This window comes from Salmo salar, chromosome 23, assembly GCF_965601325.2.
Source record: "Salmo salar chromosome 23, fSalSal1, whole genome shotgun sequence".
Lineage (NCBI taxonomy): Eukaryota > Metazoa > Chordata > Actinopteri > Salmoniformes > Salmonidae > Salmo > Salmo salar.
In genome coordinates this window covers 30868558-30887835 of record NC_138313.1, presented here as the reverse complement: position 1 = coordinate 30887835, position 19278 = coordinate 30868558, and the positions used below count along the sequence as shown (strand labels likewise).

The 19278-nt window shown below is 45.8% G+C and overlaps 1 protein-coding gene across 5 annotated transcripts in view; it reads left to right on the top strand.

Moving 5' to 3' along the window:
• The window catches only part of LOC106584373 (F-BAR domain only protein 1), a 42369-nt gene that overhangs the window by 6555 nt on the left and 16536 nt on the right, over positions 1–19278 (top strand). For all 5 annotated transcript variants that reach the window (XM_082968044.1, XM_082968046.1, XM_082968045.1 and 2 more), the window contains exon 2: positions 11850–11900. In XM_082968044.1, coding sequence (XP_082824170.1) covers positions 11874–11900 — 27 coding nt within the window. In that variant the 5' untranslated portion in view covers positions 11850–11873. The remainder of the gene's footprint in view (positions 1–11849; positions 11901–19278) is intronic.

Genomic DNA, 19278 nt, shown 5'->3' with positions numbered 1-19278 from the left:
ATAACATTGAAGGTTGTGCAATGTAACAGGAATATTTAGACTTAGGGATGCCACCCGTTAGATAAAATACAGAACGGTTCCGTATTTCACTGAAAGGAAAAACGTTTTGTTTTCGAGATGATAGTTTCCGGATTCGACTATATTAATGACCTAAGGCTTGTATTTCTTAGAATTAATTATAATATAATAAACACAATGATTTGATAGAGCAGTCTGACTGAGTGGTGGTAGGCAGCAGCAGGCTCGTAAGCATTCATTCAAACAGCACTTTCGTGCGTTTTGCCAGCAGTTTTTTGCTGTGCTTCAAGCATTGCGCTGTTTATGACTTCAAGCCTATCAACTCCCAAGATTAGGCTGGTGTAACCGATGTGAAATGGCTAGCTAGTTAGCGGGGTGCGCGCTAATAGCGTTTCAAACGTCACTCACTCTGAGACTTGGAGTAGTTGTTCCCCATGCTCTGCATGGGTAACGCTGCTTCGAGGGTGGCTGTTGTCGATGTGTTCCTGGTTCGAGCCCAGGTAGAAGTGAGGAGAGGGACGGAAGCTATACTGGCAATACTAAAGTGCCTATAAGAACATCCAGTAGTCAAAGGTATATGAAATACAAATCGTATAGAGAAAAATAGTCCTATAATAACTTCTTACCTGGGAATATTGAAGACTCATGTTAAAAGGAACCACCAGCTTTCATATGTTCTCATGTTCTGAGCAAGGAACTTAAACGTTAGCTTTCTTACATGGCACATATTGCACTTTTACTTTCTTCTCCAACACTTTGTTTTTGCATTATTTTAACCAAATTGAACATGTTTCATTATTTCTTTGAGGCTAAATTGATTTTATTGATGTATTATATTAAGTTAAAATAAGTGTTCATTCAGTATGGTTGTAATTGTCATTATTACAAATAAATAAATAAAATCGGCCGATTAATCGCCATCGGCTTTTTTTTGGGGTCCTCAAATAACCGGTATCGGTATCGGCGCTGAAAAATCATAATCGGTCAACCTCTAGTATATAGCCTCGCTATTGTTATTTTACTGCTGCTGTTTTAATTATTTGTTACTTTTCTATTTTTTGACTTAACGCTTATTTTTCTTAACTGCATTGTTGGTTAAGGGCTTGTAAGTAAGCATTTCACTAAGGTCTACACCTGTTGTATTCGGCGCATGTGACAAATAAAAATGTGATTTGGTGCATCAAGTCTGACACCAACAGGCTCCTGAACAGCTTCTATCCCCAAGCCATGAGACTGCTAAATAGCTTAAGGAATGGCTACACAGACTGAGTTGACCCTGGTATTAAGTTTTTGTTTATTTTTGCACTGTCTCTATGCACACTCGCAGGACTCCACACACACTTAATTTGCTCACACACATTTACATTTACGTCATTTAGCAGACGCTCTTATCCAGAGCGACTTACAAATTGGTGCATTCACCTTATGATATCCAGTGCATAACATGCACACATATTTATACTGACTCTATGCACACACACTCACATACAATCATCATATGCACTACTGCTACTTTGTTTATCATATATCCTAATAACTAGTCACCTTACCCCTGTGCATCTCTACCTCTGTCACGCCAGTATCCCTGCACATTGTAAATATGGTACTGGAACTGACCATGTATGTAGTTTCTTACTTTCTTGTGTTCTTATGTTTATTTCTTGTGTGTTTTTACAGCCAGCTCCACGTGGCCAGATGTACCAGTCACTGTTGGGTGACTCACAGACATGGCTCTGGAAGCATTGTCATTGGCAGTTGGGCAGGGAGGGTAGTGGGTACTGCAAAATGGGTCTAACGGGGGAATTCTCTCCTCCTGTCCCTGCCAAATCAGGTTTGATGAAGGACAGAGCAACAGATTCTGCAGTGCAGTAGCTACTCTCCCTGTCGCTGTCCTTGGAAAACGCCTACAGCTGCGACAGTTTGGCAAAACGAATCATAGATGTGTTACACCTGAGATTGGGGATTTAGCTATAGGTCACTGCTTTTAGAGCTCTACTCCTACATCAGTCTGCCATTTAGTGTAGGAGAGTGTTGATTGGAGGTAGCACTTTTCTCATTTCTCTTCCATTTGTCTTGTTCCCCTCTTCTCAGTTTGTTCTGTCTAAAAGCCTTAGGCCTGTCTGTTCTTTTACATGTCTCGTTTCACTATCCACCCACCCTTTCTTTCTGTTCCTCTCCCACCTCACTGCCTCTGCCAGTGACAGATGGGACTGTTAATAGCCTAGCAGACCGTATTCACTCGATTCTTGGCCGAGTCAATACTTTGACCCATTTTCTCTCTTCTCCAAGATGGAGGAGGCGGATATCTGGGGTTGTCATTAAGTCAATGAAGGTGGGAATTGGACAATTTCCCCCCCAGCCTCATGCCTTAACAGAGATGAGCTGAAGGAGGGTGGTGTGGGGATATAAGGACCAGGCAGGGAGCTTCTGCTGAACTGTCAACCCTGAGAGAAGCATCTGCCAGTAGCCCCACTTCAATTCCCTCAACCATGGGAAGGAGAGGGAGGCTCAATATGGGTGTAGAGATGCCATTTATTTGCTGCCAAAACAAGAGGATGGGGACAGTTTATTGGGGGGGGGGACTGGAAGGGGCTTTTTTTTTGTTAAGCCCTCGTTTTTTCTGGTAGTCCATCTGGTTCTTGTCAGTAGTTGTTTGTTGGCTCTTTCTATGGCATTAGCCTGCAGCCTGGGCTCTAGGTGCTGATGTTGTCTTCTCCACTGCTGTGTGCTGCTGATAGCGTAACGTTGCCCTGGCTGTGGTCTTCCACTGAGCCACCACTAGCCTGGCTGACACTCTCACAATCAGCAGGGGAAAGGGCAGGAGCCTAGCCCAGCCCAGCCAAGCCAAGCCCAGCCAAGCCAAGCCCAGCCCAGACCAGACCAGACCAGTCCAGGGTGGAGGCAGCACAATGTTTTACTGTTTCAAACTCACTAATGCTAATCTGGTGAGCCAGAAAGGAACTAGGCCTACTAGCCCTTATGTGCTATTTGAATTATTCCTTATCAGTCCACCCACCTCTGAGCTGTGTAACATGTAGAAGGCTGTTTGCTCGCTCTCTCTCTCTCTCTCTGACCCTCTATGTGAGACTCAGTGAGTCAGCTTGTACCAAGTGGTTCCACCACAGTACCTTCTACATCAGCCCACCATGCTCAGCTCCCGTGGAATATTAATTATCAGAGGAATCCCAATGCACAACACTGTTCTAATCTTTGTTTACCAAAAAAAAGAAAAGGCGATAAATACGATATTGCCGGCCAAATTGACCAGGAGGGAAAACTACTGTAGGCAGGCTATTAGCATGTTCACCCACCACAATGTGAGCTGGAGGCAGTATGCGTTTTGAAAACATACTTAATTGTTTGAAACCTGAATGTTCTATTTCAGATTATGAGGCACGACTTCCCTGCTTGAAAATCCGACCATAGAAACATGGAGGCAATTCTGTTATAAAGACTAAATAGGAGGCGCGTGAGTTTCAAGTTTGGGGAAGCATGCAATTTTCCTAACATTTCTAACGATCTGCATGCCAGTTGTATAAACTGCCTCCATTTTGCTGGACCCCAGGAAGAGTAATGGGGATCCATAATACATACAAATACAGTGCATTCAGAAAGTATTCAGACCCATTGACTTTTTCAACATTTTGTTATGTTACAGCCTTATTCTAAAATGTATTAAATTGTTTGTTTTTTCTTCATCAATCTACACACAATACCCCATAATAAATATTCAGCCCCTTTGAAGCTTTGAAGCGCTTTTGGCAGCAATTACAGCCTCGAGTCTTGGGTATGACGCTATAAGCTTGGCACACCTGTATTTGGGGAGTTTCTCCCATTCTTCTCTGCAGATCCTCTCAAGCTCTGTCAGGTTGAATGGGGCGCATCGCTGCACAGCTATTTTCCGGTCTCTCCAGAGATGTTCCTTTGGGTTCAAGTCCGGGCTCTGGCTGGGCCACTCAAGGACATTCAAAGACTTGTCCCGAAGCCACTTCTGGATTGTCTTGGCTGTGTGCTTAGGGTCGTTGTCCTGTTGGAAGGTGAACCTTCACCCCAGTCCGAGGTCCTGTGTGGTCTAGAGCAGGTATTCATCAAGGATCTCTCTGTACTTTGCTTCGTTCATGCTTCAACCCTGACTAGTCTCCCAGTCCTTGCTCCTGAAAAACATCCCCACAGCATGATGCTGCCACCACCATGCTTCCCTGTAGGGATGGTGCCCGGTTTCCTCCAGACGTGACGCTTGGCATTCAGGCCAAATAGTTCAATCTTGGTTTCATCAGACCAGAATCTTATTTTCTCATGGTCTGAGAGTCCTTTAGGTGCCTTTTGGCAAACTCCAAGCGGGCTGTCATGTGCCTTTTACTGAGGAGTGGCTTCCGTCTGGCCACTCTACCATAAAGGCCTGATTGGTGGAGTGCTGCAGAGAGAGTTGTCTTTCTGGAAGGTTCTCCCATCTCTACAGAGGAACTCTAGAGCTCTTTCAGAGTGACCATCGGGTTCTTGGTCACGTCGCTGATCAAGGCCCTTCTCCCCCGATTGCTCAGTTCGATTACAGGCTCAAAATGGCCAGAAACAAAGAACTTTCTTCTGAAACTCATCAGTCTATTCTTGTTCTGAGAAATGAAGGCTATTCCATGCGAGGAATTGCCAAGAAGCTGAAGATCTCGTAAAACGCTGTGTACTACTCTCTTCACAGAACAGCGCAAACTGGCTCTAACCAGAGAAATGGGAGGCCCCGGTGCACAACTGAGCAAGAGGACAAGTACATTAGTGTCTAGGTTGAGAAACAGACACCTCAAGTCCTCAACTGGCATCTTCATTAAATAGTACCCGCAAAACACCAGTCTCAACGTCAACAGTGAAGAGGCAACTCCGGCATGCTGGCCTTCTAGGCAGAGTTGCAAAGAAAAAGCCATATCTCAGACTGGCCAATAAAAAGAAAAGATTAAGATGGGCAAAAGAACACAGACACTGGACAGAGGAACTCTGCCTAGAAGGCCAGCGTTCCGGAGTCGCCTCTTCACTGTTGACGTTGAGACTGGTGTTTTGCGGGTACTATTTAATGAATCTGCCAGTTGAGGACTTGTGAGGCGTCTGTTTCTCAAACTAATGTACTTGTCCTCTTGCTCAGTTGTGCACCGGGGCCTCCCACTCTTTCTATTCTGGTTGGATTAGCTATTCAACTTGGATTAGCTAACACAACGTGCCATTGGAACACAGGAGTAATGGTTGCTGATAATGGGCCTCTGTACGCCTATGTAGATGTTCCATAAAAAATCTGCCGTTTCCAGCTACATTAGTCATTTACAACATTAACAGTGTCATTTTTATGTTATTACATGGACCAAAAAAACAAAAAAAAACAAGGAAATGACTAAGTTAACCCAAACTTTGTAACGGTAGTGTACATAAAGCCGTAGAAAATGTATTGATACTGTCTTGACTTGAGCTTTAACTAGTGAAGTACAACATTGTATCACATAAATCAACTGGATCCAGGAAAGCAGTCTCTAGCGAACTTGCAACATTGTATCAACTAGCCTATTCTTGCCAGTGAGCTCAGACCGACAGTTGTTTTTGCGCAAGGGAAAGCTATTTTATGACGTTTCCACTGGATATATGGGATAGTAATAAGAAGAACATGATTAAGTTAGTAAGCATACTATATACAGGGTCAGTTCCAGTGCCGTATTTACAACTTTTATGCTTACTCAGGCACACGCTCCCTCAACATCAGGACAGAGGAACCAAACCCATGCTCGTTGCTCACATGGAACACTCCAAACAAAAGACCATGAAAAAAGTCGTACATGATGGTTATGAAATAAACCAAAAGTTGTTTCTCACAAGTAACGTTTCCACTTCGAGAATCAGAATGGTATTGACTCTAGGCCTAATTTTAGTAGGCTAATACAAAGCATTAACATAAATGAATGTAATCAAATGATGGGGATTAACGGTCCATTTACTACTGGGAACATGTTTACATTTACATTTAAGTCATTTAGCAGACGCTCTTATCCAGAGCGACTTACAAATTGGTGGATTCACCTTATGATAACCAGTGGAACAACCACTTATAATAGTGCATCTAAATCTTTTAAGGGGGGGGGGGGGGTTAGAAGGATTACTTGATCCTATCCTAGGTATTCCTTAAAGAGGTGGGGTTTCAGGTGTCTCCGGAAGGTGGTGATTGACTCCGCTGTACTGGTGTCGTGAGGGAGCTTGTTCCACCATTGGGGTGCCAGAGCAGCGAACAGTTTTGACTGGGCTGAGCGGGAACTGTGCTTCCTCAGAGGTAGGGAGGCGAGCAGGCCAGAGGTGGATGAACGCAGTGCCCTTGTTTGGGTGTAGGGCCTGATCAGAGCCTGAAGGTACGGAGGTGCCGTTAGCAGTGCGGAGAGCCTCCGTGACACAGAGAAGAGCAGTCTCGGTTGAATGACCAGTCTTGAAACCTGACTGATTTGGATCAAGAAGGTCATTCTGAGAGAGATAGCAGGAGAGCTGGCCAAGGACGGCACGCTCAAGAGTTTTTTGGAGAGAAAAGAAAGAAGGGATACTGGTCTGTAGTTGTTGACTTCGGAGGGATCAAGTGTAGGTTTTTTCAGAAGGGGTGCAACTCTCGCTCTCTTGAAGACGGAAGGGACGTAGCCAGCGGTCAAGGATGAGTTGATGAGCGAGGTGAGGTAAGGGAGAAGGTCTCCGGAAATGGTCTGGAGAAGAGAGGAGGGGATAGGGTCAAGCGGGCAGGTTGTTGGGTGGCCGGCCGTCACAAGACGCGAGATTTCATCTGGAGAGAGAGGGGAGAAAGAGGTCAAAGCACAGGGTAGGGCAGTGTGAGCAGGACCAGCGGTGTCGTTTGACTTAGCAAACGAGGATCGGATGTCGTCAACCTTCTTTTAAAAATGGTTGACGAAGTCATCCGCAGGGGGGGGGAGGAGGATTCAGGAGGGAGGAGAAGGTGGCAAAGAGCTTCCTAGGGTTAGAGGCAGATGCTTGGAATTTAGAGTGGTAGAAAGTGGCTTTAGCAGCAGAGACAGAAGAGGAAAATGTAGAGAGGAGGGAGTGAAAGGACGCCAGGTCCGCAGGGAGGCGAGTTTTCCTCCATTTCCGCTCGGCTGCCCAGAGCCCTGTTCTGTGAGCTCGCAATGAGTCGTCGAGCCACTGAGCAGGAGGGGAGGACCGAGCCGGCCTGGAGGATAGGGGACATAGAGAATCAAAGGATGCAGAAAGGGAGGAGAGGAGGGTTGAGGAGGCAGAATCAGGGGATAGGTTGGAGAAGGTTTGAGCAGAGGGAAGAGATGATAGGATGGAAGAGGAGAGAGTAGCGGGAGAGAGAGAGCGAAGGTTGGGACGGCGCAATACCATCCGAGTAGGGGCAGAGTGAGAAGTGTTGGATGAGAGCGAGAGGGAAAAGGATACAAGGTAGTGGTCGGAGACTTGGAGGGGAGTTGCAATGAGATTAGTGGACGAACAGCATCTAGTAAAGATGAGGTCAAGCGTATTGCCTGCCTTGTGAGTAGGGGGGAAGGTGAGAGGGTGAGGTCAAAAGAGGAGAGGAGTGGAAAGAAGGAGGCAGAGAGGAATGAGTCAAAGGTAGACGTGGGGAGGTTAATGTCACCCAGAACTGTGAGAGGTGAGCCATCCTCAAGAAAGGAACTTATCAAGACGTCAAGCTCATTGATGAACTCTCCAAGGGAACCTGGAGGGCGATAAATGATAAGGATGTTAAGCTTGAAAGGGCTGGTAACTGTGACAGCATGGAATTCAAATGAGGAGATAGACAGATGGGTCAGGGGAGAAAGAGAGAATGTCCACTTGGGAGAGATGAGGATTCCAGTGCCACCACCCCGCTGGCCAGATGCTCTCGGGGTATGCGAGAACACGTGGGCAGACGAGGAGAGAGCAGTAGGAGTAGCAGTGTTTTCTGTGGTAATCCATGTTTCCGTCAGTGCCAAGAAGTCGAGGTGCTGGAGGGTAGCATAGGCTGAGATGAACTCTGCCTTGTTGGCCACAGACCGGCAGTTCCAGAGGCTGCCGGAGACCTGGAACTCCACGTGGGTCGTGCGCACTGGGACCACCAGGTTAGAGTGGCAGCGGCCACGCGGTGTGAAGCGTTTGTGTGGCCTGTGCAGAGGGGAGAGAACAGGGATAGACAGACACATAGTTGACAGGCTACAGAAGAGGCTACGCTAATGCAAAGGAGATTGGAATGACAAGTGGACTACACTTCTCGAATGTTCAGAAAGTTAAGCTTACGTTGCAAAAATTTTATTGACTAAAATGACGAAGATGATACAGTACTGCTGGCTGGTGAAGTAGGCTAGCTAGCAGTGGCTGCGTTGTTGACTTTGTTTGAACGTGTAGCTGGCTAGGTAACCTATTTTCGTCGTGGGGGACGAAAATAGCTGGCTAGCTAACCTCGATAATTACTCCAAACTACACAATTATCAAACTATGACAAAGTCAACTAACACTGCACTAGTCAAATCGTTCCGTTGTAGTGTATTAGTTTGTGCTGCTAGTCAGTAAAGGTTGGCTCGCTAGCAGTGGGTTTGATGATGACTAGGTGTGTTGACTAGTCATATGTAATGGTGAATTGATAAAAAGAAACAAACAGCAAACCTTTCACATAATGAATCAATGAATTGGCAGGAGACAGTGGAGTGCATTCTGGAGAGAGATGAATGCATCAGCTTGTCTCAACATTAAAATTCTACTCAAGATACATATTTGAGATGCTTTTCACTGACAGCCACATGAAAGACTTCCTTTAATGCCATTTCTGTCCTATTCTATTGATTTTCATATCAACTTTCTATCATTGTCCAGAAGCCGAAGGCAGTTATATTAACAACCCATCCTAGTTTCACCGTCTTTCTAAGTTTCTAATGGAGATTTTCATCTCTGTCATATACCGCTCGCATCAGGTGCAGTGTTTAGAATGGTGTTTTCTCGCGATTTGCATTTTGGCAAATGTTTGACAATTATGTTTTATTGGCTGCTCCATTACAGGAGTTGCATGGCGTGTTAAAATGAATGACCATATTTGTGGTTTCTGTCATTCTGAGCACCTGGGGTGGATGCCGGAATGGGACACCCAATACACATGAGGCTGGTAAATTAAAATCTTCCCGGTCAGGTTGTCGGGCGACACATTTTCTTAACAGAGATCCTCCTCTGGTCGCTCTCAAAGCCACACTTTTTCTTTTCTAAAACATCAAATTTTGTTGTTTTCTAAGTCTACAATAATGCTTTTACCACAACAGAAGAACACTTTTGATGTCTGGGAAAAATGTAAGAAATGTTCATTTGTGAGTGTAGTTAGCCTTTAATTAAAGTGCACCTGCACCTAGCACTGTTTGATTAGTGTGTTTCTGTAACACATTTGCAAAACGAATACCCACTGGATTGATACAAGTAATCATATCATTCTGGTAGGCATACGCTACTTTGTAGCTAGTTAACATTTAATTGAGTAGGTTTTTGAGAAAGCCTTTCCATCTACCAGAAAACGGTTATAGCCTGTCATACCTGGATGTTTTACTTAATATTATGAGACCTGCCTTAACTTGCTTCTAAGAAGCCAAGCCAAAATCTGACCATAGAAATGTTGAGGGAAATATTTATAAACACTCCTGTTCTATTGGTTTTCAAATCAACTTTATTTCATAGCCTTATTATTTTTTTTTAAACCCCTTTTTCTCCCCAGTTTCGTGTTAACCAATTGGTAGTTAGTCTTGTCCCATCGCTGCAACTCCCGTACGGACTCGGCAGAGGCGAAGGTCGAGAGCCGTGCGTCCTCCGAAACACGACCCAGCCAAGCCGCACTGCTTCTTGACACACTGCTCGCTTAACCCGGAAGCCAGCCGCACCAATGTGTCGGAGGAAACGGCGTACACCTGACGACCGTGTCCGCGTGCATTGCGGCACGCTGACACGTAAAATAAAAAAATATATTCCTGTGTATAGCCTCCACAACACCACTGATGATTCTAGCCCCACACCAATCTCTCCTCTCAGCAACTATGTGTGAAGCCTGGCACTTTATGCTTACCACTCACCACCACCAGCCAGTGATCCAGCTACACAGCCAAACAGATCCCTCTGTCTAACTGATTCCACCTCTCCTCTTCTCCTCTATCACCCTGGGTCAGTGTTGTAGAGCAGAGTGGGTACTTGGAAGCTGGCTGCTGTATCTCACTTTCAGCCCTAAGCTGTGCTGCCAAACGAGAACCCTCCAGGGGCCCCATGCTGAGTTAATTAAGTGTGTGTGTGTGTGTGTGTGTGTGTGTGTGCGCGTGCCCCTGTCCAACAGCAGGTTGTCCTGCCTGAGCTAGGGTCAGCCACTCCTCTGTGCCAGCAGAGAGAAAGCCCTGCCGTCAGCACAATGTAACACATCCAGGCAGGGACCATACCATCCCCTCTTACCCTCTCCTCGCAGCAAAATAACAGGGAACCTACAGCCAGGCCTTCCCTGGAGAAACGCTGCGCCTGCAGAGTCACACACACTTTCTACACTCATTCATCTTTGCAATGTGCTTGGAAGGCTACTATTATTCATGATGAGCAGATAGCTAGGAGCTAATTGAGCAGGAATGAAATCCCCCACAGTGGAAGGCAGTGTGGATGGGTGGAGAAACGCTACAGGGGGTCAGGGGGTATATGTTCAGCTGTTGCTATGTTTCCTCCTGCCTCCAGTCTATTGAAGTCTGCTCTGCCAGAACAGAAGCCCATGGTCACGAATCTCACTTCATAGTCAGAAAAGAGACCATGGTTCTTGTTGAGTCACTGTGTTGTAGAGGCTCTTCGCGTGTGTCATCACCTTAGTAGACCTGCTGCTGTCAATCGCTCCAGGCCCAGTCTGGGAGGTGACTCTGGGTGGGGAGGGGGTTGAATAAGAGGTATGGCTAGTCCCTCAGCTCTTTACTGCACACATGGCCAGAGTGAGTGAGCAGGGGAGATCTTTATTCATCTTGATCGGGAACACTCTCCTTGGTGGCTGTGTCAGATCAGTCTCTCTCCCCCTCCCTCCCCTGTGTCAGATCAGTCTCTCTCCCCCTCCCTCCCCTGTGTCAGATCAGTCTCTCTCCCCCTCCCTCCCCTGTGTCAGATCAGTCTCTCTCCCCCTCCCTCCCCTGTGTCAGATCAGTCTCTCCCCACCTCCCTCCCCTGTCAGATCAGTCTCTCCCCCCCTCCCTCCCCTGTGACAGATCAGTCTCTCTCTCCCCCTCCCTCCCCTGTGACAGATCAGTCTCTCTCTCCCCCTCCCTCCCCTGTGTCAGATCAGTCTCTCTCTCCCCCTCCCTCCCCTGTGTCAGATCAGTCGCTCTCCCCCTCCCTCCCCTGTGTCAGATCAGTCTCTCTCCCTCCCCTGTGTCAGCCTCTCCATCTCTTTTGAAGTGAACTATTAAACAAACCCTGGCTGTCCCCTCAGGACACTCTGGCCTTCATTAAACTAAAGGTGTCTATTGTCTACTTGCTTACGCCAGCTTGTTTTTAATAAGACCGCCTCAGAAGTTTCCACTTTATTCTTTGTACAGTAAAGTGTCACTGTGTCTGTTTTTGGGCCTGAGAGGCGGCTTTTCATGTAGCCCAATACATTGTTACAGTACCTGTACAAAGGGAGATTCAGCCCACAGCAAGAGCAAGAGATCCATAGCAATTCAGCACAGGGAAAACAACAATCCATTTGTAGAGGTGTGTCATTATTGGTGTGAATGCTGGTTCAGTGCCACTGGCTGACTCTGGTCACTGATAGGGGAGAGCAGGGGGCTGTAGCCTTGTTTCTGTCCCATCTCTAACGGTTTTTTTCTTCTCTCACTTTATTGCAGATCCCTATAAAACTCTGAGTGAAGATGGCATTCTTTAAAAACAACTTCTGGGTGAGTCTATTTGATGTATAATTGTGTTCTATGAGGATCATTGGCAGCTCAACATGGAGAGGTGAAAACTGACAGTCAGATTGCATTATGCTGATTTGTTTTGGGGGGGCATTATGCATGAATACACTAGACCCTTTTACTGCTCATTTCTATGCAGATTGCAGAAGCTAGTAAAAACCCAAACACTCACAGTCTGTATGTGACACTGACAGTAGAAATAATGGGCCTACCTTTCAGATAATGATGCACAACTCTTCTGTAGATGAAGGACACCGATGCATGTAGGTTGACTGGCCAATTCTGTCCGTTCCCTGATTCACACATGAGTCATGATGCCTTACTTTCAGAGTTAATATTCTGTGAATGATACTGAACCACCACCATACAGCACAACATGTTGCATTCTACCAATCTGTCTCCTGAGTGATCTAGCTATCTGAATCATAGAGCGGAGGCTGCCTAGTCTCCTTGGTGATGGTGGGAGTAGGGGCACAGGGTTCATTCCTGACACACAGATGAACACAGATCACATCTTTACAATGCCTGGAAAAGGAACCGACAGGAACCACATCAATATGTTATAGCAGTCCTATAACCTGTACAATAACGGTACATAATAAGCATGACAGCAATGTAACCATGACTGTAGTCCCGCTAGACTGATAGGAGAGACCGGAAAATACATTAGTCAGCTGCTCCAAGGGGGACTATGCCTGTGTTCTGCTCTGCTCTGCACACCTGGCTGAGCTATTTCAGGTGTGTCCTAGTTGTTATACGCCACCGCTGCCCGCTCACCGTGAAAGGGGAAGGATATTTTGGGAAGGACGCTGTGGCAAAAAGTAAAAGTAACAATTGAGTCAAAGAGGAAACTATACCAGCCATCCATTTAATTCAATTCAAGGAAATGAGGTTCCTATCCTTGGTGGAGGGTTTTTATAGGTCGCAACATTTTGAGACTCTAAAGTTGTTTGTGTTGTTGACGGATATCTGATTATGAAAGTATGTGCTTGTTTGTGTGTGTACATGAAGCCTCTCTGTGGTGGATCCCCTCTGTCCTCATTTTGTGGAGTTGTTGTGTTACTGACTGTGACAGAGGCAGAGTTGAGTGTGTTGTTGTGAGGAGCAGAGCGTGCTGGGTTGTCTTGTCTGCTCTGCCTGCCTGCTGGCTGACCAGCAGCAAGTCATGTGATCCTGGCTGCCTTTGTGTGGCTGCAGGCAGCAGGGCCCTCCATGCCTATGGAGGGGAGCGGAGACCTCCATGCCTATGGAGGGGAGCGGAGACCTCCATGCCTATGGAGGGGAGCGGAGACCTCCATGCCTATGGAGGGGAGCGGAGACCTCCATGCCTATGGAGGGGAGCGGGGACCTCCATGCCTATGGAGGGGAGCGGGGACCTCCATGCCTATGGAGGGGAGCGGGGACCTCCATGCCTATGGAGGGGAGCGGGGACCTCCATGCCTATGGAGGGGAGCGGGGACCTCCATGCCTATGGAGGGGAGCGGGGACCTCCATGCCTATGGAGGGGAGCGGGGACCTCCATTGTGTGGAACGAAGGTTGGTCAAAGGTGCTTCCCTCCAACTCAAACCAGGAGGGATGCAACTCTCTCCGACAGTCTAACACCATTCTGTGTCTACAGGCGGCACTGTGTGACTTCCATATTTTCCATGTAGATAATGATGTTGGCTTCTCTTCCTAGTCTTAATTAGTCAACAGAGGGAAGGATGAGGAACAGCCATCTGTTATGATTAGGTGCATTCTTAATGAAGTCCTCACTCCAAGTCCTCCCTCCTTTCAGATGGAAGAAGGATGTGTACAGTATGTGTGTAATGCTCCGTTCAGTGTTTTCATCCCAACCAGTGGCGACCCGTCATTTAGGGCATCTGTTTTGAGCCCCACCTGTTTGGCATTAATACGTGTCACATATCAGTTTGCAAACAATGTAAAAAAAAACAAAAAACATTTGAGTTAATAAAGCCACATACAAACATGGTCTCTTTGCTTTTTTGAGTAAGGCAGCTCCAAAATGCAGGTGTTTCAGCCTAGCTCAGTGCTTTCTGTGGTGGAGGGGCAGCCAGCAGAAATACAGAGCGTAGGGGTTGGTAATATTCTCTAGTTGCGCTGTGATTGGCTCAGTGTTCTGTCACTCATGGGGACACTACATCACCGCAAAATCTACAGGGAGAGCTTGAAAGTTCAAGCCCCTTGGGTGCTGCCGTAGATTTACATTAGAAGTGCCCATCCAAGAAAGCTCAAGGTCATTGGCCACAGATAAAATGATGTCAAATCACATATCTACCGTAGCTTTGATTGGACTGATCATGTCAACATCGTACTTTCAAGCTAGACAAGCAGTCATGAATCACGTGGACAATCTACTGGCAAATCCTTGTCATATGAAGAGAAATTGTAGATAAAATGTATCGGTGCTCATCGGCCATTGAACATAAACATTACATAACAAGTTGGAAATTGCATATTCAACAATGAGTGGTTTGGAATCAGTAGTTAACTGCAAGTGTTGCAAAGCAATGGGGGGGGAGCGAGTTCCGACTGGGGGAAAAAAAATACGTTTTGAACGGTCATCCAACTTGGAATTCCAAGTCGGGAGCTCTAGACTCTTTCTAGAGCTCCGACCTGAAGATCACCGACGTCATGATTCAACCTTGTTTTTTTCCAGAGTTCCCCAAGAACGGCCGCAATACCACCTTCCTGTTCAAGTGAGCACAGCATAACTGAGTCCAAAAATGTCTTGTATACTGCTGCATAAATTATGTAATATGCCAGGGAGATATGTATACTGTCGCTAAGAAAGTAATACTAAGTGTATGTTGTGTAGTAAGCTGTTTGTAGCCCATGTGCCTCACCCTAATAATTTGGTCTCTTTCTCCCTCATAACTTAGCCTACTGTTCTGACTTGGTGGTGCACATGTAGCCTATAGCCTGTTTTAGACAATATTCAATGATGCGACATTTCTAAGAGCTTTTATTGCCTGCTTATATGCCCCCTTATTTATCCTATGGTTCTGACTTGGTGTACAGGGAGAATACTGTAAGAACGGCCCATGTTCGGAATTGTGTCGCTGTACATTTCAAAAGTGCTGAACAAATTGTTATATTGACTACGTCCTTCTTCGCTCGCTCATTGTCTTAATCGATATTACGGATTGCCTCTTATGCGCTCATCGTTCCCTTATGCCATAGTTTGTATATCTCAATTGTCAGTAGAAACCACATTTTGTTTAAGCAAGTCAGCCATTTCAGCTATGTTTTTTTAAAAGGCAGTAAATGAGGCTGAATGAACTGTTCCGTTGCCAGACAAGGTTCTGCTGATGGCCACGTGTAGCGATGGTAAGGATTCACTGGCATGCATTAAAAAAATCAAAATAATAATTGAGTTTGCCCCACCAAGATTTACATGCTATAATCACCACTGATCCCAATACAGGCATGTTAATGCCCCTGATATTTAATTCCCCTTTGAAATGGCTGAATGGGTGCTCTCGCATTGAACACCATGAATCCTCTAATTTCTCATTTTTACCGAAGAACGGTCAATTCAGTCCGTTGCTCCAGAGTCTAGTCCACTAATGCACTACCATTAGGAATTCTAGCAGGACTGTGTGTTGGATGAATCATCCATGTCTTTTTATATAGTACTCTGCAAGGCCTCATCAAGGCACACTGTCCATCTGTTCCAGGAAATGGGCCCTGCTCTCCTAGGTGAATTATACCCAACCAATCATTCATCAGCAGAATGAACCCAGTGTTGCCTCTGCTCTTCCCTCGTCAATTTGTGCCTGGCTGTGTCTCTGGGACTAACTGGGCTCTAAGGTCCGGAGCGGACGGATGTAAACCCAGTGGCTGTGACAGATGGGCAGGAATGTTACCAGAAGACCCACTATCTCTCTCTCTCTCTATCTCCATCTCTATCTCTATCTGGAACTGTTATTTGCTCTGCTAAATTAGATGAATGGCAGCAGGATAGTGGATTACTGTACTGTTACATAGAGACATTTCAGGGAATTTGCCTTCAGGTTCCTGAGGCCAGATGCAAATGTTCTGGTGATGGTAATAAAAGCATGAGCGTGGACTGCGGTGTGTTTGGGTGTGTGTGCATTGTGTTCAGTCTCTGTCATGGGTTAGTCCTGAGCTCAGGGTCTCACGTGAAACCACTGGGCTCAATTCCCTCACCTGCGGCCCAACGGGCACTGAAGCCATTAATCAGTGTGGGGACAGGGACAGGGACAGGGACCGGTGTGGGCGCTGTGATCTGATCTCAGCATTAAGTGATGTCCAGAGTAGTTCTACACAGGGATACTGCTGGTCTTTCCCAGACGCTATTGACCAGGTATTAACTAGTGTAGGTGATGGGCTGTTATGTTGACTCAGTGAGCCAGTCCTTTAGATGTGGAAGTGGTGTGCTGAGATACTAGGGGGTGCTTCTGACACTCTTCCGTGGGATTGCCCGTAAGCACAAAACCTCAATGAGTCAGCTAGACGGTCTCTTTCCACAGATACTAACCTGGGTCTATCCAACTATGTTATCATTGTCTACCATATAAGCCTACTATGTCATGTCATTCCACATATTATATACAACTCTGAAAATAGGATAGGAAATGTATAGCACTTTGACATCGGCTGACGTAAAAAGGGAGAGAGGGACAGACTTTCTGTTCTGTTACTGTGTGCCAGGTTTCACATGTGCCCCCCCCCCTCGCATCACAGTACAAGAATGTCCTGCGACACCGGATCCCCTTCACTAAGACACTGCTACTCTGGCCACAGAACCTGCTGCCCATAGTGCAGTGCTACACTGGTGTTCAACCACAACTCCTCTTGTAACTGGCCAAGGAGTGAACTATATTCCCGTCCAGGTTACTGGTCAGGGACCGAATCCCAGGTCTCTACTGTAGCGAGCCCCCTCCATTCTCTCTGAGAGGTAACCACACTTACCTAATTAAGCCGGACACGCTCTAGCAGGGGGATCCAGAAACGGCTTCTTTATTTAACCACACCAGTTCCCAATGATGCCTGATTTCCAGCACACCGTTTAAAGGAGCATCCCAGGCCTCGTCTGTACAGTAATTAGCTTTGTTCATGCCTGAGGGGGAAAGCCAGGGATACTTCTAATTTGAATCAAGTGAGAGTCGTTAGCTGGCCGCGCTGCACAGTACAAAGATGAAATGGGGCAGCAAGTCTTGGTTGGCTAACTGCAGCGGGCAGGCAGGGAGAGAGGGGAGGCTGCTGGATGTGGGAGCACCGCTCGCTGGGTGAGAGTTTAGGGTGTTATGGAAGGAGTGAGTGAGCAGACCCCCTCCCCCAACCCAAACCTCCCAAGGGGCACCCTGCTCCTCAGGAGAAACAGATGGGTCTGGGGAAGTGTTAAACAACGACTGTAGCTAATACCTGTAAAACATGAACCTGGCCATTACCTGACTGGACTGACAGACGATGCTGCTCTGTGTTGCGTGGAGTGCTAATGAATCTCAGCCATGGTTGCCTCCACACAGACCCTCTGTCGCTCCTCTCGTCTCCCACAGATCACATTGTCATTGTAATGAGCTCTCTCTTGCATGAGCAAAACTTTCTTAGGGGGGCTGCATAAATCAGACCGAAAAATAACTGTCAATGACCGCTGGTCATGGTGTGGAATATGAAACAGGTCTGTGTGATGAAGGATCTCAGATGGAACATGATGGGTTCAGCTATAATTCATCATTCTAGTCATGGATTTAACTCTTAGGACATCTTTGGTTTATACGTTTCTTTTAGGGTGTGATACTGACACACCTCGAAACACACAAAAACATCACACAAACAAACACGTCTGTCACATTAATGAAAGAGCTGTCATACTTCTCGCCCACTGTGTCTGTTACCTGAGGAACATGCCACTTCGATACAGCTACGACTTTGTCGTACCAGGGTGGGAGAATTAACAGCTGGTTAGGAGAATTAGGTTAAGGTTAGAAAAAGGGTTAGGGTTAGCAAAGATTTTCTCCTAACCTGCTTCAAATAGTCACTTGTATTGTGTTTTTAGGGAGTCCTGATGTAGATAGCCTTTATTTCTCCTTTCAGGAAACACAACGGCATTATAGGAGTTGTTCATAAAGCCTAGACACCATATTAAATGTACCTCTTGTTTTCATTAGCTGATAAAATAATGTTCATACTAATTTCTAAAGCACAAATGTGTCCATAATTGTCAGCTTCGACTGAGACCAGAGATGGGAATTAGGCCTCAATCTTTAGGCTATTTTGTTTCTGTGAAATAAGCCTTTATTGCCTAGCTGAGGAAGGCCTTGGTGTCTTTAGCTCCTTTCACAAAGAAGTTATTTGGCACTTGAACCGACTTGAACAGTAGTAGCTTTGTGTGTTGTTTGTTTGGGGTTCCTTTTCTGAAAATCACCTGTCAATCATCATTACATTCACTGCATGGATGACTGCTTGGGACCTGGTGATTTGAATATCCTTGTTGCTTTGTTTTCAACTTTAATTTGGCTATTTGCTAATATGTTTTAATGATCACCAATGCCTTATATGATAATACTGTTGGCTATGTTTTAGATTTGTGTGTGGCATTCACATGGGGGACACAGCACCTAGTCAGAGAGGTTAGCATAGTGAAGGGAAATATGTACCTGCTTTGTGTTTAGGGCTGAGCAGGGCAGGTCACCTTCCTCTGGGTGCAGATGGGAGAGAGGGGTGGACAAAGACTATGGCATAATTTCACTTCCATAGAGAAGGAACTGCATGCAGTGGTGGAAAAAGTACCCAATTGTCATACTTGAGTAAAAGTCTAGATACCTTTTTAATAGAAAGTTACTCAAGAAACAGTCAAATACTACTTGAGTAAAAGTCTATTTGGTTGTAAATATACTTCGGTATTAAAAGTACATGTAATTGCTAAAATATACTTAAGTATCAAAAGTAAAAGTATAAATCATTTCAAATTCCTTCTATTAAGCACAGCAGACGGCACCATTTCCTAGTTTTTTTCCATTTACGTATAGCCAGGGGGACACTCCAACACTCAGACATAACTTACAAAAGATGCTGTTGTGTTTAGTGAGTCTGGCAGATCAGAGACAGTAGGGATGACCAGGTGTTCTCTTGATAACTGCATAAATTGGATAATTTTCCTGTCCTGCTAAGCATTCAACATGTAATGAATACTTTTGGGTAAAAGGTACATTATATTCTGTAGGAACGTAGTGAAGTAAAAGTGGTCAAAAATATGAATAATAAAGTACAGATACCCCAAAAAACGACTTAAGTAGTACTTTAAAGTATTTTTACTTAAGTACTTTACACCACTGACTGCATGTCTGTAGTTAACTAATCAAATGGGTTTGAACCAGGGATGAAAGTAGA